The sequence below is a fragment of the Sceloporus occidentalis genome, unplaced genomic scaffold (assembly GCF_023333645.1).
Source record: "Sceloporus occidentalis isolate IW3139 unplaced genomic scaffold, rSceOcc1.0.p SCAF_4, whole genome shotgun sequence".
Classification (NCBI taxonomy): Eukaryota; Metazoa; Chordata; class Lepidosauria; order Squamata; family Phrynosomatidae; genus Sceloporus; species Sceloporus occidentalis.
Genome location: NW_028316984.1, coordinates 149,886,974 through 149,909,972, shown reverse-complemented (window position 1 = coordinate 149,909,972; position 22,999 = coordinate 149,886,974). Strand labels below are relative to the sequence as shown.

Here is a 22,999-nt window from a genome sequence, read left to right as displayed (position 1 = left end):
TACACTTTACCACCCCATATGAGAACCAATGGATGCAGAATGTAAGAAAATAACTTCAATGGCTATTTCTTACTCCCTGGGATACTAAGACCTCACTGTGACTGACTTCTTACTCACAGTATAAGTTATCTGATCTTAATGCAACTAGCCAGTGAGTGAGGTATTACTCACTGAGCCTGTGACCAGCTAGTTGTCCAATAAAGAAAACTTAAGAGAGCAATAATATGTGCCTCTGCTCAAAAGAATTTTCAATTGAATTTAGTACGGCTTACTTTCAAGTAAATGCATATTGGACTGCAGTCTTAATGCAAACTGTTACAACTTGCAAGATAACTAATGCATATTAACTAGAAATCTTTTATTAAATATCATTTTAACTTCATAAAAGCAGTATGTATAACAAAAGTGAAGTACTTTTGAGAGAGCTTTGTGCCTGAATTTATTTTCATGGCTCTTGGTTGCCCCACTGAAGTAGAAAAAAGGAGTTACAATGATATCCAGAATTTCATGTTATCTAATTCCTCCCCATCATTGCTGATGCAAGAGCAGGAGTGTTAGGGAAGAAGTAGAGTATAAATAAAATGGTGATAGTGGTGGTGATGCGGATGCTGTGGTCTACAACTCCCCAACTCCCCCTTCCATCATTGTCAATGGCAATGTAGACAGCAGTGGTTCTCAAAACTATGGTCATCTGGGTGTTTTGGACTTCAGCTCCCAGAATCCCTCAGCATTGACCAAGCTGGTTGGGGTTTCTGGGAGTTGAAGACCAAAACCACTGGTTTAGAAGATTCTGGGAGCTATACTCTGTGACCCTATTGAGATTGGAAAAGTGGTGGAAGACCCTTACTAAGATGCAGGCGGAGAAGATAAACACTCGAAGCCAGACACAAAAGGCAGCTGCTCAAGCTCAAACACAGAGAAGACTCTCAGTTGATAAAGGGAAAAACATAGATATATCCCAAATTCTGTTAGAGAAAATGGAGGCCATGTCTGCAAATATAACCAATAATATAACAAAGCAGATGAATGACTTCAAAAGGGAAATGTAGTTTGATTAAGTTTCCTTGATTCAATAGTTAACTGCGAACAAGAGTATGTGTAGACTAGGAAAGAGGTTTATGGTGTAATCGTTGCTCAGCAGAGGAAGTCATGTGTGTGTCAGGTGTTAAGTGTTAGTTAGATATAATTGTTTGTGGTTGGTATTGTATAATGTGTTTTAATTGTGTTTAATGTATGGGGTTTTTTTTGGTACATGTCTTTTGCTTTTTTTTCTTCTTGTGTTTTTTCCCCTCTTGTTTTACTCAATAAAAATTTAATTTAAAAAAAAAAAAAGAAGAAGATGATTCTGGGAGCTATAGTCGAACACAATAACTTTCCCAAGCCCTGTATATTTTACACTATATTTTGAGTAATTTCCTAGTAATTTACATCTGGCTTAGAGAACAAATATTTCATTTTTAGCTTATTTCTCTTTCTAACCAATAATAAACCACTGTGAACTTTTAAAGCTAACATATTTTAACATAAAAATTATTAAATTTATTTTAAATCAGTTGATTTACAATAATTTAATTGCCACTGTAATAAAACAATGAGAAGCTACACTATATATCCACATACTTGGAAGTAAACCCTGATAATCTCAGTGGAATTTCTTATGCGGAGCCATGCATACAATTGCATTGTAAATAATTTCAAAGCTCTTTTTCTTTACTTTATTATGATGCCCTCCAGTGGTTGAAAAATTTCTGTGCAACACTTCTTAATAATGAGAAGTACTTGAACAGAAATATTCAGGGAAAAGATTTCTGATATCTGCATATGCTGAACTGAAGCCATATTCAGTCTGCTCAGGTTACATAACTAGTCATTTTATGATCAGGCATGTAATAAAAGTATTAATCACCACAGCCTAATTATTAAAATGTAGAGAATAGGAAACAAAACAATTACTTCGCATGCAAAGGGATCTTGCAACACCTTTGAGACTAACTGAAAGAAAGAAGCTGGTAGCATGAGCTTTTGTAGACTTGAGCCAACATCCTTGGATGCATGTGAGGTAGTAGGCTCAAGTCTATGAAAGGTCATGCTGCCACATTCTTTCTTTCGGTTAGTCTCAAAGGTACTAAAAGATTGCTTTGTATATATGTATAAGTATGCATAGGTTATGAATCTGTACCTGCAATACTGAATTTTAGGAGTTTATCACACGGGAGGAATTTGTCTTTAATTTTGAATGAAAAGAAAGTGGGGCCAGAACGCATTCATGTGAATTTGCTAGTTCAGCAAATTTATGTGAATTTGAATTGCATTCAAACTGACTTCCCATTGCCTGAAAATAGCTTGCCATTGCCTGAAACTGCGTGTGGTAGTCTATCACACAATAACGTGAAACCCCATGATTGCGTTTGGACTGACTTCCCATTGCCCAAAATTGCGTGTGGTAGTCTATCACGCAATAACGTTAAACCCCATGATTGCGTTCGGATTGCCATTGGATTATACTTCCAATTTCCCTTGTCTGATAAACTCCTTAGCCATTATAAATAAAGGGCAAGCAGCACAAAACAACAAAAGAGGAAGCATTCTTGAAGCTGAGAGAAAAGATGGCATCATACTTCATGCCCAAATACATCCAAGAAAGTAGGCTCACGTCTACGAAAGCTCATGCTACCAGCTTCTTTCTTTCAAGTAGTCTCAAAGGATCCCTTTGCATACAAATTCCCTTTGCATACTGATTTTCCAGGCTAACAAGGCTATGTCTTTGGATTACTTTGTAGAACAAAAAGAGAATTTTCTTAGCCTAGATCTGCATTCCAAGAGGTGTGAGGTTTAATCAAGCTCTAATGCAAAACATAACCCTGAAATTATACCAGTTCACCAGGTTTTGATAAGACAGTTTCTTGAACCGGTGGAAGAACAAGATAACAAATGAAATGTTCTTTGTAGAGCTAATAAACTCCCGCTTTTCTCTGCAGTCTAAAACATTTCGTGGGTATTAAAATGATGATTGTGTATAAGAAACTCAGTCAGGAATGTGTCAGTTTCAAAGGGAGGGAAAAGAAGTTATTCTTTGGAATTTCAGTACCCCACGGTTAACACAGAGTTCTGCAGAAGGAGATTCACATCCATGCAAAATGCATATAAACTTGGGTGATGAAAGTGAGCTGCATGTGGTCCCCAACCCAGCTTTTGCTTCTTGTTCAGCTTCCACGACGCTGCCAAAGCTCAATATTTATTTATTTTTTAGAAAAAACATTTTTTTTAAAAAAAAAATCAAGGAATATTTGCACTGTATATACTGGTTTATTTATACCTTCCTTGCCTTTTCCTCAAAGCTGCTGGGCAAAATAGTTTACAAAATAAATGGGAATAAAAGGGAGGGTTGGGGGGGCCACATATACATAAAAATAAAAAATATACAAAACGTTATGTTTAGAATGCAATTAATTTTTTTTAAAAAAACATATCCTTTTTGTGAAGAACTGAAAGTTCCCATGAAAAGGCTTTCACCTGATGATGGAAAGACTTTGAGGAGGAAGCCAGGAGGAAAGGTGTTCCAGAGTGTGCAATAAGCTACCAAGAATATCCTTTCCTGCCTTCCTAACAATCTAGGGTTGCCAAGTCAGGAGCAAATCAGACCCTGAGATTTCAGGGCCCAAACCTTGGTGCCTAGTAATATTTGAGGGGAAAGAGAGAGGGAAAGAGTGGGCCAGGATAACCCACTGGAGAGTCTACAGCCCAGTAACTGGCCAGGAGGCCTTTCACACTCCACAATGATAGCACTATGGTCCCACTTTAACTGCAACATGGGTTTAGAGTTGTCAGACTGAAAACTGAGGAAACTTTAATGGTTGTATTTAAAGATATAACTGTGTTAGGCCCTTTACAGACTGGCCTGAAAGGCATGGGGGCACAGTTGGGGCGTCACGTCCAGATGACGCATGCCCTGACTCCGCTCCACACCGCACTACACTCCTATTGTGCTGCTATTCCACTTTAACTACTCTGGCTGCCTCCTGCTGCATTCTGGGGTTTATAGTTTAAGGAGAGGCATTTAGAATTCTCAGCCAGAGAACTCTTAATCCTCACTGAACTACAAGCCTCAGAATACAACAGGAGGCAGCCAGAGCAGTCAAAGTGGAATAGCAGCACTATAAGAGGGTAGCGCATACATTAAAACACACACTGTCAGATGTATCAAGCCTCAAGTTTAAATTTATTCAGTATGTTGAAGGCTCCAAGTGTGACACCTCATGGTTTATGCAGGGTGACCAGGCGTCCTCCTTTTCCTGCATGTCAGCCTTCTGTCCAGGAGGATTAACAGTATGTCTTCATTTTGAGCATGACTAAGAAGTATGAATTTAGATTTCTGTGAGTGTTTTTAGCCTTCCTCTGGGCACAACCTCTATTTTCCTTGAATGCTCTACATACATTTTGCAGTGCCTTGCTGTCCTCCTTTGCTGTGAGGAGGGCACCTGGTCACCCTAGGTTTACACATCTGAGGAAGGAGGCTCTGGTCAAGGAAAGATCATGCTACCAACTTCTTTCTTTCAGTTCCTCTCAAAGGTACTACATATGTTGCAGTGTGTGAAACCTTCTGGTTTATGCATCTGAAGAAGGAGGCTCAAGTCTATGAAAGCTCATGCCGTCAATCATTCTCTTTCAATTAGTCTCATACAACAGACTGATTTTCTTGACTAAGGTCCAAAACACTCTGCAGAAATAATCTAGTTTGACACCACTTTAAGTGCCATGGATCAGTACTATGGAATGCTGGGAACTGTAGTTTAGTGAGAGATAGCTCTGGGGCCACAATAAACTACAACTCCCAGGGTTCTCCAGCACTGAGCCAGGGCAGTTAAAGTGGTCTCAAACTGGATTATTTCTGCAGTGTCTTTTGGACATAAGAACACTTTTGAACATTAATAATAATATATTACAGTTCCCAGGATTCCCTAGCACTGAGCCAGGGCAGTTAAAGTGACCTTAAAACTGGGTTATTTCTGCAGTGTGTTTTGGCCCTCCTTTGATTGACAGAAGCCGGAACCCAAGAGGCCGGGCGTCGGTGCGAAGGGGGACCTGTTTGAGGGGGAACACTCATTCCCAGGCGTCGGCGTCGGGGGACTGCTTTCTCTGCCGGACCCTCCCTGGCGCAGGATCTGAAAATGGAGAGCGACATCCTGGACGCGCTGGAGGCTCTCGGGTGAGATGGCGCCCGGGGACGGGGCTTTGCTAGGGATTGCCGCCCGCCCGCCCGCCGGCCGGGAGGGAGGCCTAGGCCCCCCTGGGCAAGGAAGCCCTTCCCCTGCCCTGGGGCTTTATGGTTTTATAACGCTGTCAAACCGGATTACTTCTGCGGTGCGGATGCGGCCAGGGAAGCGTTGTTCCCCGAACCCCAGATTTAAGGGGAATGTGTGCAAGAGAGGCAGATATTGGAGCCACAAGGGAAGAGCTTTCCAGGGCGAGAGCACACCCAGAGGGACATACATGGCATCGGGGTGGGATCCCCTCCCCGCTTCGCCCTGGAAAACTCTTCCCTTGTGGGTGGCCCCAGTATCTACACCCCCCACCCCACGATCCTTCCTCTGCCTCAGTTGCAGCCCCTACGCTTTCCTCTTAAAGGGGGTGTGTGTGTGTATAGATATGTGTGTGTGTATGTATAGATAGATAGATAGATAGATAGATAGATAGATAGATGTGTGTGTGTGTGTGTATAGATAGATAGATAGATAGATAGACGTGTGTGTATATATATGTGTGTATATAGATATAGATATAGATAGATATGTGTGTGTGCATATGTGTGTGTGTATAGATATAGATAGATAGGTACATGTGTGTCTGTATAGATATATAGAGATATTTGTGTCTCTGTGTGTGTCTGTCTGTGTGTGTTTATTTGGGTGTAATCTTATCCTTTGCCTCACTAGCAGTCCCTACACTTTCTTCTTAAAAGTGTGTGTGTGTGTGTGTGTGTTATTCTAGGTGTAATCTTATCCTCGACTTCAGTTGCAGCTCCCTATCTACACTTTCCTCTTAAATGCACACACACAGAGTATACACACACACACACACACATATACATATGTATTTGAGTGTAATCTCATCCTCTACCTCAGTTGCAGCCCCCTATCTACATTTTCCTCTTAAATGCATACACACACACACAGCACACATACATACATACAGTATGTGTGTATACACACACACACATACACACACATGTGTGTGTGTGTATTCTGAGTGTAATCTCATCCTCTGCCTCAATTCCAACCCCATCTCCATTTTCCTCTTAAATGAATACGCACGCACACACACACACATATATACACATAGGTGTATATATGCATGTGTGTGTGTGTATTCTGGGTATAATCTCATCCTCTGCCCCCATCTACACTTTCCTCTTAAATGCACACACACACACACGTGTGCAAAAGCAGTCTTTTACTTTGCACTGGTTCTTAGATGACGCCACTAAAACTAATTTGCACATGTGGAACTTGTGGAAGTGTGACATGTGTAAACTGGTTTTAGCAGTTGCCTCCGAAAAGCAGTGCAAAGCAAAAGATTGCTTTTGCATCAAAATGTTTAGTAGTCAACAACATAGTCTAAGGCCCCATACAGACAGGCCAAAATAAAGCTGCTTCGGGTCACTTTGGAGGTATGCTGTTTAAATGATGCATGCATCCTAAGAGTCCGGAAGCCGCACCAAAGCCACACTCAGTCCTAACGACTGGGGCACAACTTTGGTGCAGCTTCCATACTCTTAGGATGCATGCATCATTTAAACAGCATACCTCCAAAGTGACCCGAAGCAGCTTTGTTTTTGGCAGTCTGTATGGGGCCTAAGTGAGGCACCAGTTTAATTCTCAAGGATATGCTGAGTGCCAGTGGTGCAGGTGGTTTTTGTGCTAGTTAGACCAATATTGATGATGGCATGTTAGTGTACTTTCTTCTTACCCTTTTGGAAATATGCATTAGTAAATAGGGCTTGAACAGGGATGGAAAAACCTTTGCTCCCTCTCTGAATATTTAAGGGCACAACTTCCTCATAACATTACTGATTCCTTAGTCTTGCTGGATGAGGAGATAGAGGCCAGAGTCTCTCCCCACTCATCTTAAAAGACATATTTTTACTTGCATAAAGAAGAAATAATTTGTTTTCTGAGATATGCTTGTTACATTTGCATCCTGCCTTCTATGCAGTGAGTTCATGGTAATCATCACAGTTTTATTCCACACAACTAGCCTATAAAATAGAAGTGGTGACTGGCCCAAAGAAACTCAGTGAGCTTCAAGGTTCAGCAGAGATCTTCCCAGCCATAGTCTAACACCTGTGTGCCACTTTGGCTCTGAAACCCGATCATCATTTAAAAACAAAAATATTTCTGGTTTCAGAAATACTATTTTTCTCACAAGCAAATTGCTGGATTTGTTAATCAGTCAATGTTCATAGGATTAATAAACTAAACATTTAAAAATGGCCAAACAACCATTATTATTCACAGCCAAATAATTCATGCAGTTTCTTCAGTATACAATAACATGCATTAGCAAAGAAATTTCACATTTTTCTATGTTTAACAGTTTCTGTACTTCGTAGATAGGCTTGCCATATCCCACCTGGGGGCGGGACTTTCCTGGTTTGGGGCAGAGCCACACGGTCCCACCCTGGTTTAGCCCCTCCCCCAGGACCTCCCCCCAGCAAGGCCCTGGAGGCAGCTCCACCCCTCCCCATGGCTGTGTGCCACCCTCCCTGCCTGGCTTAGCCTAGAGAGCAGGTCTTCAAAACATCTGCCACTCAGAGCTATTGCCAGCCCACTTGGTATATATGTCTTGCAAAAGGCATTACTTTCCAGGTTACAGTGAGCAAAGAAAAAAAGGCCATCAATCGTTCCTGTTTCACTGGGAGTCTAAATGTCTCATCTTTTAAATGTCTACCACTCAGTATTGTTGTAATTCTTTATCACAGGATCGTTTTTGAGGCCCTAAACACCTTTCCTTGTAATATGCAAATTTCTCCCGAAGCTGACCAATGGGAAAGAAGCAATCAGCCCCCCTCCCCTTGGGTTGGTTTTCAATGGCTTGGAAGGAAGAGATTTTGCCTTGCTTGTAAATAGGAAGGGCTTTGGGATAGCAAAAGGCTGCAGAAATAGTTTGACCCCCCCCCCCTTAAACATCCATGGCTCAGTGCTATGGGATTCTGGGAATTGTAGTTTCTTGTGGCACCAGAGCTCTTTTGACAAAAGGAAGCTGAATGGTCCACAGAGGAGGCGTTGGCTGGGGACAGAGCCTCTTGCCAGCAGTCTTCGGTGGAAGAGAGGAGGCTAATGGTCCTGGCCGCTTCCCTTGGCTCCCTCCCTCCTCCTCCTCCTCCTCCTCCTCCTCTCAGAGTAGTCACAGCCAAGATGAGCTTCTCATTCACTCTCCCTGGCTTTTCTCTCCCCCCCCCTCTGCACTTTGAGACCCCTTTAACTGTCAAAGCTCAATGCCACAATAAACTACAATTCCCAGGATTCCATAGCACTGAGCCCTGGCAGTCCAAGCAGTGTGTTTTGGACACAGAGATCCTCCAAATGAATCCAGTCCCTAGCTTTTATATCTCTCACACACACTGCAGGAATAATAACCCACTTTGAGACTGCTTTAACTCAGTGCTAGGGAATCCTGGGAATGCTAGTGTTTGGGACACATTGAGACTTCTCTGTCAGTGATGGCTCTGAGGCCACAATAGACTACAATTCCCAGGATTCCCCAGCACTGAGCAGTCTCAAACTGGACCATTTCCTCAGTGTGGATGCACCTGGGGAGGATTTCTGGGCACTGCAGTTCAACTACATTTGGAGGGTTATGGGACTCCCTGTCAGAGATAGCTCTGGGGCCACAATGTACCACAATTCCCAGCATTCCCCATCACTAACCCAGGACAGTTACGTCACTCTCAAACTGGATTATTTCCTCAGTGTGGATGCAGCTTTGGTGAGGAACTCTGGGCATTTCAGTCCAGCATTGTTTTTTTTCTGCAGTATATTTTGGACCAGAGACAAGGTGACCAGGCATCCTCCTCCTTTTCCAGGACATGTCCTCCATTTGGATCATGGCTAAGAAGCATGGATTTATAACTACATGGGTGTTTTTAGCTTTTATTTTTGGCCATGTCCTACATATTTTTGCTTGGGTGCCCTACATTTTGGGGTGAGGGCATTGGTCACCTTGGTCAGAGAGCTTTCCAGGGGTTAACTGCCATTCTGCTGTGGTGCTGGAACAAACCACCATTCCCAGAATTCCATAGCATTCAGCCAAGACAGTTAAAGTGGTCTCAAACCAGATGCTTTCTCCAGTGTAGATGCAGCCCAAGCCTTTTGCCTCTCTTATGCCTGAGATTTCAAAGCCCAGCCTTGGCACCACAACAAACTACAAATCCCAGGATTCCATAGGATGGAGTGATGAGAGTGAAAGCAGTGTGGCAGCAGCCTAAGTGTGCTTAATGCAGTTCTTAACATGGTGCGCCTCTTGCCTACAGAGTCTCACAAGACTTTTTTGTTTAACAACTTGTACCCATTAACTCCATTTCATGTCTCCTTTATTTAGTGGGGAGGAATACAGACAAAACAAGCCAAAATGAAGAAAAACCAAAGTCCCTTGACCAAAGGGTTTGGTTGTGGAATAAGCCTCTGAAATATGCAAGAGGCAATGTTAAAATAAAGCCATGTTCAATGCTCAAATGTGCTGTTTGGAATGGGGAGAGGGGGTTGGCCAGAAAGGGAAGTACATTTCCGTGATCTGTCTACGAATAATGTCAAAATGTCCTCCATTTTGATCATGCCTAAGAAAGATGCATTTATATTAACATTTCTAAAAAAGCCTCAATGTTTTTGCGTGTCCTCCATTTTTATAAAATGTGTCCTACATTTGTAAATGTTGTCCTGCATTTGTCCTACATTTGTCCCGGTTTGGAGGTCCTCACTTATGGCAACCCTATTCATAGATAATGTATTTTTTTCTCATTAGATACAAAGGACTTCTTCTGGATGAAGATGCCCTTAATAAAGCAGCAGAAAGTGGTTTGGCTTCCCAAGATTTCTGTGAGCTTTGTGTTTGGTTAAGTTCTCAGATACAGCCATTGTGTAATCTGGAAGAAAGCATCTCCTCAACAAATGGTATTTCTATACAGTTTTGATATGAATCTGTAGGAATCTTGTTTTTGTTGGTTATTTCAAGGGGGGGGGGTTGTAAGAAAAACTTGTTGATATATTGTAGTGCTCTTGACATGACACATGCAATAATAAAGGAGTGATCTGAATAAATTCATTAAGAGGGAAAATAGCCTTGTTTTGTGACTTTATTTTAGTAATTTAAATTGAATCTGTGCCTAAAGAAAGAAATTCAGAGGTTACTGGTGTTCTTTTTTCACATGAACTACTCAGTATGAACCTAAAATCTTGAACCTGAACCAGAATTAAACTCCTTAAAATAGAAATCCATTGTATACATGATCGAAAGCACAGGAAGATCTTTTGCAAGTGATGAAGGAAAGCTTGCTTTCTCCAATGGTAGGTGGGCAGGCAAAAGCAGCTTGAAAAAAATAACTTCCAACCATGCAGAATATGGAATTCAGGTAGTTGTAGTGCAAAATGTAATTTTTCCCATGTACAGTACAGCCTTGCTTTACACGGGGGATCCGTTCCAGACTCCCCCGCATAAAGCAAATTCTGCGAATGCTCAAGCCCCATTTAAATGAATGGGGCTCGTGCATGTGGCGGCGTGGTGGCATGCACGCGCCATAGGCGCAAACCCCATTAGTCCCTATGGGACACACCACCCCTTCCTCCCCGCGTGACTTTTAGTGTATGACGTGGGCACACTGTAGTTCTGGGCAAAAGAAATGATTGGATTCAGACTTAATGACGTTTAGAATAGAAAAAGATTGGGGAAAAGTGGGGTATCCAAAATATTTCTTGTTCCAATCTATTTCAGATAGTTTTGTTATGGTCCTACATAAGGGAAATATGTAATATATAACTGTGGTAGTGCTTGAGTTGGCTCTAAATTCCAGTATCATTTGATGAAGGAAAGTTTCTTTCTCTGTGCTTTACAGTTAACTGCACAGTCATTTAAACCTATATCTTAGCCTCTTTTTTCTGAAGCTCCAGATATTTCAGTGTTTCCCCTTTAGGGTAACACTAAGCACCACCACATACACACACCCCGGTCTTGACACTATTTACTGATGCATTCGTTTTTGAGACTCTCAGCTATGTTTTCTCCAAATACTGCTTTCTTGCAGATTTTATTCCTGTGTTAAAATTGCTGCCCTTTAGTGATTATTATAAAGCTTTCATATTAAGTAGAGCAGATCTGAATTGAGATAGTTATGTGTGGGTTGCAGGTGATCGTGTTGCAAGCTTTGTCATACAGAGTAATTCTCCTTACCATTGTTCTGTTTCATGTTCTGCAATGCTGATAATTCTGAAGCTGGTGTTCCATTTTTTTATAGTTTAAAATGAAAAACACATAGAGTAAAAATGTGAAGGAAAACAAAAAGCTAAAATTGAGAAGTGAATTATCAGTTTCATCTTATTCTCATCTTGCATGGTAATGAAGGCAGAGACTGACAGTTTTATTGTCTGAAATTAAAACACCATGCATCAGTTTGCTCTAGCACCTGTGTCTGCACTTCAGATTGGGCAGTATGGAGTGAAATTTTTCCTTTGCAGCCAGTCCCCTGATGTTTTGGGAGATCTAGCTAAGAAAAAAAGAGGTGGATAAAGTTTCCCAAGGAAAACTATCCCTTCTGAAGTAGGAGATGCACTGGACAGAAACTATACATTATGTAATTAGACTCTTAAGTCTGCCTGTTATTCTGTTATCATAACAGAGAACATTTTGTTATTATTTTAATCATTATCTGGAAGCAACCTAGCTTGGTTTTATCTGTCATGACCAAAACTATTCTAAATGTGGCTCTGTCTCTGATGTATATAACATTATTATGCTTTCTTTTCTTTGTTATTAGCTGACAGGGGCCCTAAACAAATTTCTGTGTTTGCCCTCCAAGTTGTTATTTTATTGAGACAGGGCTGTGGAGTCATAGTCAGTAGAAATGTACCAACTCTGGCTCTGACTTCAAAATTAAAACTTCTAATGTTAAATGCCTAATTTGTTTCATATTTACTTTCCTAGGATTTTAGGAAAGATTTTTTTTTTTTTGGTTCAGAAATTTTAATCAAATATATTTATGCTCTGTCGATCTATGTAGTCTGATAATTTACATGGTGGCTGTGAAAATGTCTTGTGCTACCATTTTACTACATAAAATTTGTTATTACTAATTTAATAGATGTTTGCCATTTATGAAAGAGTTGGAATCAGCGTTTGAGTCAAAGATCTGGCATACTGACACCACAGCCCTGCACATGGACGCATATACATATAAACTGAAAGTCATTCTGTCCGTTGGGTATGCTGGCTATTCTGAAAGATGCGGCATTAATGAATAAAAATAATACATTTAAAACATATATGTAATTTCCTCAGGCTGTATTGATAGTATTGAATCTGAAATACATTGCATTAATGCTGCTATCATGTTCAAGGTTACTCTTTGAAAGTTATCTGAGCTGGTTACCAAATCATTTTTTCAAGTTAATTCCTGCAGATGGATTTGAGAGTTTTACGTGTGTGTGCGTGTGTGCGCGCGTGTGTGTGTGTATACACACACACACACACACACACACACACACACTGTATATATTTTCCCCTCTGTTCTGTTCAAGGTAGTGAAGATGTTGAAAGTTTACAGCTTGAGTTGAGTGGCTTTTTAAAAGAACTGGCTTGTCCATATTCCACACTCATATCTGGAGAAATTAAAGACCGGTTAAAAAAGAAAGAAGATTGTCTTAAAGTTCTATGTAAGTTACACATTATTTATTTCTTCAGTATTTAATGTATTGTTCAACTTAGCTTTCTAGGGAAAGAAGATGACCACTCCTTCTGGTACAATGGGTATACATCCAATTTTATACAAATAACAACTGGTTCAATATAATATTTGAAGCCAGGCTGCAGTGGCTAAAACTGTTGAATAAAAGGGGGCCAAGTAGATACTAGCCTGCATTGTGTAGCAGGTTGAGCATTAGCCTATGATTCTGGAGACCAGGGTTCGATTTCCTGCTCAGCCATAGAAACCCACTAGGTGACTCTAGGTGAGTCACGTGCTCCCAGCCTCAGAAAACACTCACCTTAGGGTTGCCATAAGTCACAGGGCTGAGTCCCACAATTAACTTTTCCGCAATCATGTTTGTGCATTCCTAAAAATGTGGAAAATTATGTTTGTGATTTACATTGTTTGGAATCACCTGGCCATTGGTCCTGTACCTGTAGCTTAAGGACAAGCATGCCATGATGTGATTTGGTGGTTTTTTTAAGATGCAAAGGCAGTCCTATAAATGCCATTCCCCAAGTGACACCAGAGAGGTTTATTAAGATTAACTCATTAATAATTTCCTCTAAGAGGCAGGGGTGGGGGACAAATGGAAATAATTCCAGAAATAGGGATCTTACAAAGTCATTTATATTCCATTCTAAAAAGCAAGTTGAAGCAAGAAATATTTAAAATACATTTTTGTAGTTAGTTCATTGTTTAAAACACCTTTGGTCAAAAAAATGCCCTTACGTCTAAATTTTTTGTTTGTTTGTTTCATACCTGTCTTAATTTATACATTAAACTGTCTGGTCAGACTGTTATTTAATGTATTTGCTGAAACACACATATCCAATTCAAGTATTTATCTACTTCTTTTTCCCCCACACTCTCTAGTATTTTTAAGCACCGAACTTCAGGCTTTGCAGATTACACAGTTCAAGCAACATAAAGGTTCTCATTTGATAAAGAATAATGAAATCCACCAAGAAATCCAAAAGATCTGTGATGTCTTGAATATATCAAAGTCATCGTCTTCTTCGGATGTTCATCCTCTCCCAGTAATATTAAGCAATATAGAATCAAAGGTACATTCTGTTTTCTGTATTTGAATACTTTAGTTTTTAATATAGTCCATTAGATATTTACAACAGCCTAATTGCTGTGGGATGTTATGCAGTTTTGTTAAAATGGAAAGTGTTGCAGTTTCTAGGGATGCCTGTAAGCATAAAGGTCAAAGTGTGAAAGCTTTGCACACCAGATGGCCACACTTTCGTGTTGTGGATATTGGGGATAAGATCCCTCTTATTGTGTTGTGTGAACCATTTATAAACAGCCACTTAAGTCACCCTAACTATGCAGGAGCTCAGAAAGAAACCTCCCTGACTAGCAACTCTTGCTTCTGACAGCTACTACAGTCATCCTTGGAGGGTTCCTTTTCCCTGCCTTGCAGTGCAGCAGCTCACTTGCTTGGCCTCTGGTAGTGCTTGGTTCCTTTTTGCAGCAGCAACACCAGCATCATCATCATCATCATTTAGAGAAATAAAGGAAGTGTTCTATTGCTGGTGGAACCAGACCTAAATCAGGCCATGTCATTGTGCTCTTTCCTGTACATGGGGACCGACAGGAGAGCTGGATCAGTAGAGAAATTTGGGGATCGTTGTGGTTCCATGTCTATTAATTGGAACTTTGCCATTCATAAGACTATACTGGAAAGAGGTCCAGTCTTTGGTGGGTCTTTCCTCCTTTAGTATAGCCACCCAAATATATGGGAAATTGTGGTAAAGTAATGCGGAACCTTTGGGGATTTTTGGTTAAGCTATGTCTGTGTTTCTTTCTTTTTCTTTTTCCAGCTTAAGGGCATTTTGTCAAAAGTTCCAAATACTCACGTGGGTAAACCCTTGCTAAAAGAGCCTTTAAATCAAGATCAAATGGTAAAAAGTCTCTCTTATCATTTACATATGTGCAAAATTTTCTGTTGCAATTATGTTGTTTGTTTCTCTCTTTATTTGATGCAAAACTGAATGCACTTTTCAAGAGTATATTTCAAAATTTGATTGTTTGTTCATTTAAAAATTTTTTTGTAGCTTTGACTGTTAAAAGTGTTTAGTCTGTTTTAAATTATTCCTGTGTTCTGTACTATTATGAAACTGTTTTGCTCTCTGATGCTGCAGGAAAGATTGGAAAAAATTAATGACACTCTTCTCAGTGAATATGAATGCCGGCGTCGTATGTTAATGAAGCGTTTAGATGTCACTGTACAGTCTTTTGGATGGTCTGACAGAGCAAAGGTAAACACATTTACCCTTTTGCAATGGAGTCACTTGTGGTTCTCCAAGCATTTTAGTCCCAAGATACAGTCGCTAAATAAAGGACCTTAGAATTGTACAAAACAAAGAGAAACTCAGCTGCTGGTTCTCCTCTACATTCATTGGTACAGTTAGCCCTACTGTGTAAATTCCTAGATCAGACTTGATTTCGTGCCTCTGGATATTTAGGGTCCACTGAGTCATTTTAAACTAAACATCCAAGGAGGAGTGGAAGCAGGAGCCCATCACCTTCTTTATGCATTTCTGTCACCTTCAAGATTCTGTATAAGAAACCCTAGTCTATCTATCGAGGCTCTCAACCTATTTGGAAACAGTTGCAAAATAGAGTTCTGCGTTACATACCAGTAGTCTTCATGGATGGCTTTTTTCTTCATAAGATCAGCCTTCATACAGTACATGGGCTAGCACACTCCCTCTCTTTTGACATTTCATTTACTGCTAGATCATTAGAAAATAGCTCCTGTTTTCTGCTGAAGGTCTTAATGTACATTTTGAAAGCATTTTCAGCATTTTAAGACAATGACTGTTAGATACACATACTGATTTGAAAAAGGTAGATTTACTGATTTTGCAGCTGTATGCAACTGAAATTTCTTTGAAGTTACTTCTGATGACTCTTGTTAGCTTGCTTGTTTAGCACCCAAGAGCTTTAAAAAAACAAATATATAACAAACAAAATCAGATGTACTGATTTTGCAGGTGTATGCAACTGCAATTCTTTGAAGTTACAGGGTGCCTGCGTTTTACGCTGGCGCGCCATACGCAGCTTTCAGCATACGCTGAAAGCCACAGTAGAAGAGCCCAACCCCCCCCCCCCCCCCGGAAGAAGTAATGGGGCACTACTACACCATTGTGTCATCATGGGCTCCTGCACCATTGTGCCGTTACTTCCAATGGGGCTCCAGCATGTGTGGAATTCCCCTTACATGGAGGGATCCGAAACGGATCCCCGCGTAAGGGGAGGCCACACTGTACTTCTGGTGAACTTTTGTTAGCTTGCTGCTTTGGCCAAGAGCTTTAAAAAACAAACTCTGGTTGCGTTTATTCTTCACTTTACCTCTGAATTCTGTCTTATCTGTTCTGTGGAATTATTACAGTGGTATTTTTTTTAGACTTTCTGCCAGCTTTACCTTTGCAGCTAAGTCCTTACAAGCTGTTGATCAGAAAAATATTAACTAGCAACATTTTTGTCATAAATTACAATGTAGTGTAGTGCAGTAATTTAAAGCTGCTCACTACTGCTAATGAGTTAGTATTGCTCTAACTTTAAACATGTCTAATCATTTCTTTTTAGGTGAGAACAGATGATATTGCAAGGATTTATCAACCCAAACGTTATGGACTCTCTTCTAAATCATCTGTCTCAGTAGCTCATCTTTTAGCTGCTCGGGAAGACTTATCAAAGATCATAAGAACAAGCAGTGGATCTTCACGTGAAAAGACTGTGTGTGCTATTAATAAGGTACACTTTCCTTTAATTCAGGAATGGGCAAATTGCAGCCCTTGGGCCACATGTGGCCCCCAGGTCCTCCCAGATATATATCTCCAGAATACCCCTAAATGCACTCTAGTGGGTGTGGGGGTGCATTTCCACCATGTTTGGCAGCCCCTGGGCTCACCCAAGGGACAAAAACATTTTTTGCATTTTTTAAAAAAAGAGTTTTGTTCCAGAGTGCCCCAAATTGTCAACTAAGAGGTGAGGAACACATTTCTACCACATTTTGTGGACTCCCTGGGGCAGTTATGCCAAGGAGAGGCCTTTTTTGATACAGGAAGTGAATGTTAAAAAGGCCTTTACTAGACCTATGTTGGCCCCAGGTGATCATGGTGATAATACCTCTCCCTCCCTCCCCCCCCCCCCCCTCTCTCTCTCTCTCTCTCTCTCTCTCTATATATATATATATATATATATATATATATACACATACATACATACATACACATACATACTGGGGGAGCAGATGCTGTTGAGAGGTACGGCCCACCAAGGTTTCCTCGGGGATCAATGCACCCCCTAGCCTAAACAAATAGCAGCTGGGCCAGGGCATATGAACACTTTTGTAATATTTCTAATGTGCTTGATAATTTTCCGTATACTCATCTTGGCAATCCAATGGGATATATTACAATAATTTAACTAGTGGGGCCAGGTTGGGTTTTGAGTTCCCTTGAACACTTCGGAGATGGTTGTGATACTGTAACAGTGAATTAGTAAGTCGTACAGTGAAACATATCCTTACATAATCTTTTAGGCTTGTCTTCATCAGCTCTTCTTGTTGTCTGAGGGCTGTGGTTAATTGTAGAATGTCTTGTTGAGGCCCTAGTGCAGAACCAATGTGTGTATTGTGAAATACTCTTGGAATTTTAAGTGGTTTTTGAAGAATGTTTCAACCAGAAGTGTAAAAAAAGATTGGGCTGGTTTGAGGACAGATACTAAGATGGGGAAAACACACCACCAGAAAAGTATTCAGTACATTTTAAAACAAGCAAGAAGACAAACTTTTAAGAAACCCAACTGTCAGAGAATGACATTGCTCTAAGATTCAAAGGCAAGCCTTTGCCCATAAATAATGGGTGTGTCGATTTCTACTCGGTCTGCTTTTTTTGTCCAATCCTGGGTATAATATGACACAACCCTCATTGTATGATGCTATGGGAAACTTTACTATGAATGAATGGCCACCATAGCTGGGCACACAGCCAACACAAGAAGTTTGCTGGAAGCTCAATCTTGCCAGCAGTATTTGCATAGAAGGATGATAGTGTGGGATTAGAAAGGAGCCTCCCTCCCTCTGCACGTGTGTATGTATGCATGAGTGCATGTATGTGCAGGGTTTTCAAAGACCATCATATCTGCTGTATTCACTTATTCCTCTGGTGCTGTGCATGTATACAAAATGGCTACCGTTTATCTCTCAAACGTTAAATGTATGCATGTTTCTAGCCATCATAGATATAGTAAATGGACTGGGCTGCCAGGGTTTCCTTTTCATGTACAAGGGCCTTATCACATGCAGTTGTCAAGAGTCAGTGTCCTAAACCACTGATTATTTAGTAGTCATTCCCGTTAGCCTGTCTTAAAGCTCAGAAGGAAATGCTTTACCAGATTATATTTCCTCCTTTTTTTCAGGTCTTGATGGGAAGGGTACCAGATCGTGGAGGGAGACCGACTGAAATTGAACCACCTCCTCCCGAAATGCCCCCATGGCAAAAGAGACAAGATGGTGGTGGTCGAGGAGGAGGAAGAGGGGGCTGGGGGGGGAGGAGGAGGTGGCAGGGGAGGAGGTAGGGGAGGTGGTGGTAGTTGGGGGGGGAGGGGGAGGGGGAGGAGGCTGGGGAGGTGGTGGAGGTGGTAGGGGAGGAGGTGGTGGCGGTGGCGGCTGGAGAGGTAGTGGTGGTGGTTTCCAAGGGAGGGGTGATTACAGTGGCCGAGGTGGATATGGAGAATCATATGGTGGAAGGGGAGGAGGAGGATACAGAAGGTATTAATACAATCAGTAGATTTATACAGACTACTTACTATGAGCAGAAGACCCAGAATAAATTATAGATGGCTAAGCAGCATGATATCTCAACTACCTTGATCCTCCTTAGTGATGAATTATTCTAACTCACTTCACCATAGAGCCCTTTACACATGATTTCCAGCACAGATGTGTTTCCCATTTATGAAAGTGCATGTACATATGTGCATTTATCACACCATTTATCACACCATGGTAATTTCTGTGTGATTGGAAACCATGAAATGTGGAGAGTTGCCACATTGTGAATATGCAACAAAATAAACACATATGACCGTGGCACTTTGGATACTGAGCCCATATGTATGTGCTGTTTTTCTCTGCAGAAAATATGTAGAGAATGTGTCGTGTGAAAGGGCTCTATTTGTTTGATCAAGTGAAAACCTGTTAAATACGCTATTCTTATTTTTGACACTGTTTGGGGCATCTAGGTTTTTTTTTTAAAAAAATCAGCTTCAGAAATATGAAAACTGAGCCTGTTCAGACTTCAGTGATTGCCTTTTAGAAAGAATATAGCAATTATGGAGAATGATGTAACATGTGCTTCTTATTAAAAATAGAACTACTCCCCCATGTTCCAGGGGATAGTCCACATTTCTGAAGAGGGTAGGAAGAGGTGGAGTGTTTCCAACTTCCCATCCCAGCTTTCTTCCCTACTTGGAACTGGAGGGAGACAGGGATGGCTAGGAAACTCCTAGGTCTTCCTGTCCATCTATGTAGTTTTAAATTAAGGAAGAAAAGGCTTCCCTCATCCAGTTGTGCCCAAAAGCGATGCTACACTTGCCATTGTAAACATAATTGCTGAAGTCTGATGATAACCAGTCCTGATAAGTAGAATGTCTGATCATCATCCATTTCATAAAAAATTACTCCCAAGATTCTGTGCTAGAATTTGTTAGTGTAACTCAACTAGGTAGTGGGTACATGTGTGTGTGTGTGTGTCTGAGTGAGTGAGTGAGTGTGTGTGTGTAACTTTAATGGACCGAACTAGCTATTTAGATGACAGGATTATTGGTTTGAAACAACTGAGTAATGTCACACCCCTCCCCATCTAATTCTGTATTTACAATGATGAGTAACTGTTGCGCTCCAGATTTTTTTTGTTTGAAACGTCTGTCTACTCTAACCAGGAGAGCTAATGGTGAGAGATCATGAGATTTGCTGTCCAAAGCTACCTGCCTGGCCCTGACTTACAACATCATGTTTTTTCGAAGTTAGGATTTCATAACTGTATTTTCCACAGTGAGTGTGGCGTTGTCTGCTGCTGTACATAATAGGAAGAATTGAACCAGAGCATTGGCCAGCTGCAGGAACATCTTGCAACAGTTGTGAGGTACAGCCAAAGCTGTGGATTTTTTGGCACATCTATGTTCAAAACAAAGAGCCCTTATTTCCACTGGCCTTTCCTCCTTTGGATTAAGGCAGGAGGGGGGAGCATTGAGTTCATTTGCATAGGAGCAGGTAGAGCTGTCAGACAGTAGAGTGATGCACTGCCCAGCTTTTATTTTATCTGAATTCTGTGTGGGAGAAAGGAAACATTGTATGCAGGCATGCCAGGCACTTTTAGTCAGCAGAGTTCAATGGGACATGCCCCTGCCTCAGGAAGGACCATGTAGTAAATATCAGACAAAAGTAGATGGAGCATCTTTAAGGTAGATGGGGCATGCCTATAGGTAGAAAGGGGGGGGCAACTTTAAGGTGGATGAAGCATGCTTATAGATAGATGGAGCATCTTTAAGTAGTGGAGAATCCAAGGATATGCTCTGCATACCAGGCTTTTCTGAAGGTAAAGACCAGTTTTTGCTTGATGGGCCAGAAGGACTAGTGGCTACAACATGTTTGGCTTGACCATGAAGACCAGGAAAATATAAAACCCTGCTTACTATATAAGTGAAACAGGGTCAGGAAATATATAATAAAGCAAACTGACATTTAATCTCAATTGCCCCAGCATCAGTTACTTTTATCAGGCTCCATTTTCTATTACATTTCCTCACCTGGGAAAAGAAATTTTCTTCTGTCTCACAGACAGATGTATGTACACATATATCCTAATCATGAATTTTAACTAATGGAGTGAATAGAGGATTATTATGTTTTAGTTAGTCGTATATGGTTTCCCCACCCATACATACTAGTCAAGACCTTACATTGGTTTTTAAATGGTTAATTTTTTTAAAAAAAAATGCTCGTCCCAGATTGGAGGATACTTGAGACAAAGTTAAATATGGCCAACTGGTATTTTGTCAGCCTCTAAGAATGCAATAAATTAATCTTTGTTTTTTGAGCATTTCTATACATTTTTGTATGGTTTTTGACTGAATAGTATGTTTTGTAACACTTGAATTTTATGTAAATAGATTGTGCTGAGATCGGTTCAGCTTTATGTTTTCTTTTAAGTGTTTCTACGAATGGAGCATCTGTGGAAAATCTGATTTTTGATGAATGTGTGGAAAATATTTTATGTTTAAGTAGGTTGTCTACATGTGTGAGTACTGAAAAATAAAGTATGGAGAAGTTGTTATCATTTGTAGCTTTTTTGCATATTGACTACCACTAGTGTATGCGTTATAGGCATATTTCTTTAGATGACACACCACAAATTACTGAGCGGGAGGGAGCAGCAGGAGTGTAGAGTGACTTGTTCAGTAATTGCTGTTGTCCACCTTCATGTCGTTTCCATCTTATGGCAACCTAAGGCAAACCTATCACAAGTTTAGGAATCCAAAAAAAAACCATTCAGGGGTAGCCGTGTTGGCCATAGAACAAATCAAAAATCCACCAAACAATGATACCTTTATTGGAACAACCAAAATGCACAATTACATGTTGCAAGCTTTCGGAGCTCCATTGGCTTCATCAGGCAAGGTAGGTGTTGAAAACCATTCAGGGGGGAAAATGAAGATGTTAGTCCTAGGCCTGCATCTTTTTTGTTTTGGAAATGGATGTTAAATTTCCTAGACTTAGAGAATCTCCCAGTGACCACATGGCCAGAAGGAGGAGGTGCCAGGCTGCAAGTAATTCTCCTTCATACCATCTGAACTGAGAACAAAAAACAGCAAAATGCAGGCCCATGACTAACATCTTCAATTTTTCCCTCTCCTGTATGGTTTTTAACACCTTGCCTGATGAAGAAGCCAGTGGAGCTACAAAAGCTTGCAACATGTAATTGTGCTTTTTGATTGGTCCAATAAATGTATCATTGGCGGATTTTTGACTGTCACAAGTTTGTTCAGAGCGCTTTCTCCTTTGCCTTCCAGTGTGGCCGAGAGAGTGTGACTTGTCCAAGGTCACCCACTGGGTTTCCATGGACAAGTAGGGATTCATACCCTGGTTTTTTGTGGGTTTTTCAGGCTATGTGGCCATGTTCTAGCCCAAAAAACCCACAAAAAACTATGGATGCCAGCCATGAAAGCCTTCAACTTCACATTCATACCCTGGTCTACAGAGTTTTAGTCCAACTCTGGAACCACTATACCACACTAGCTACTAATATTTTTTGTTGTGAATAGTCCCTGGTCTTGTTCCTAATCGTTCTTGCTTCATAATAGTTCAAGGTAGCAAGTTATATGACTTCTCTCTAGAGTTGGAAGTTATGCATTTCCTAAAAGTTTTGTCTAGAGTATTTGCTAAACATTACAGGGGTAAAGAATGGGTGGAAATGCACATGGAGTAAAAATGCCAGCATTTATTTTGGGGAAGAATCCGTATTAAAGACAGCTATCATAGAAATAAATTTAGACTAGGAAATTAATGAAAGCTTGGTGGTTTGAACTCCCATGTTTCAGGCAAAACAATCTTACTGTAAGATGAACATGGGACAGTCTGTGACAGAAACTAGCTCATGTTAGCTGCGGCAGAACATGGTCTGTAGCTTTTTATTTCCCTGCTGATTTATTTTCCTACCTATTGGTTATACAGTGGACCCTTGTTATACACTGGGGTTCCAAGATTCCCCGTGGATAACAAAATCCATGGATGCTCAAGTCTCATTAAATATAATGACATAGCAAAATGGTGTCCCTTATACAAAATGGAAAATCAAGGTTTAATATTTGAAATTTATACTTTTTTGAACATTTTCAAACTGGATGCTTGAGAGTGTATTAAAAATCCATGTATAAGAAGGGCCGACTGTAATAGATGGAAAATAACTAGCGAAGCGATGTGTAGATTTTAGGAGAGGTGTAGATTTTCCTGCATAATGAGGACATAGT

At 40.6% G+C, this 22,999-nt stretch overlaps 1 protein-coding gene across 1 annotated transcript; it reads left to right on the top strand.

Moving 5' to 3' along the window:
• Positions 1-5,085: 5,085 nt before the first annotated feature.
• On the top strand, positions 5,086-21,298 carry LOC149314855 (tRNA-splicing ligase complex subunit FAM98B-like). Its single transcript, XM_089522009.1, is given in 10 exon segments — positions 5,086-5,206; positions 10,018-10,166; positions 12,783-12,917; positions 13,826-14,016; positions 14,782-14,862; positions 15,103-15,219; positions 16,553-16,720; positions 18,389-18,513; positions 18,515-18,563; positions 18,565-21,298. Coding segments are annotated over 10 exon segments (1,236 nt in total). The 5' UTR covers positions 5,086-5,168; the 3' UTR covers positions 18,748-21,298.
• Positions 21,299-22,999: the final 1,701 nt, after the last annotated feature.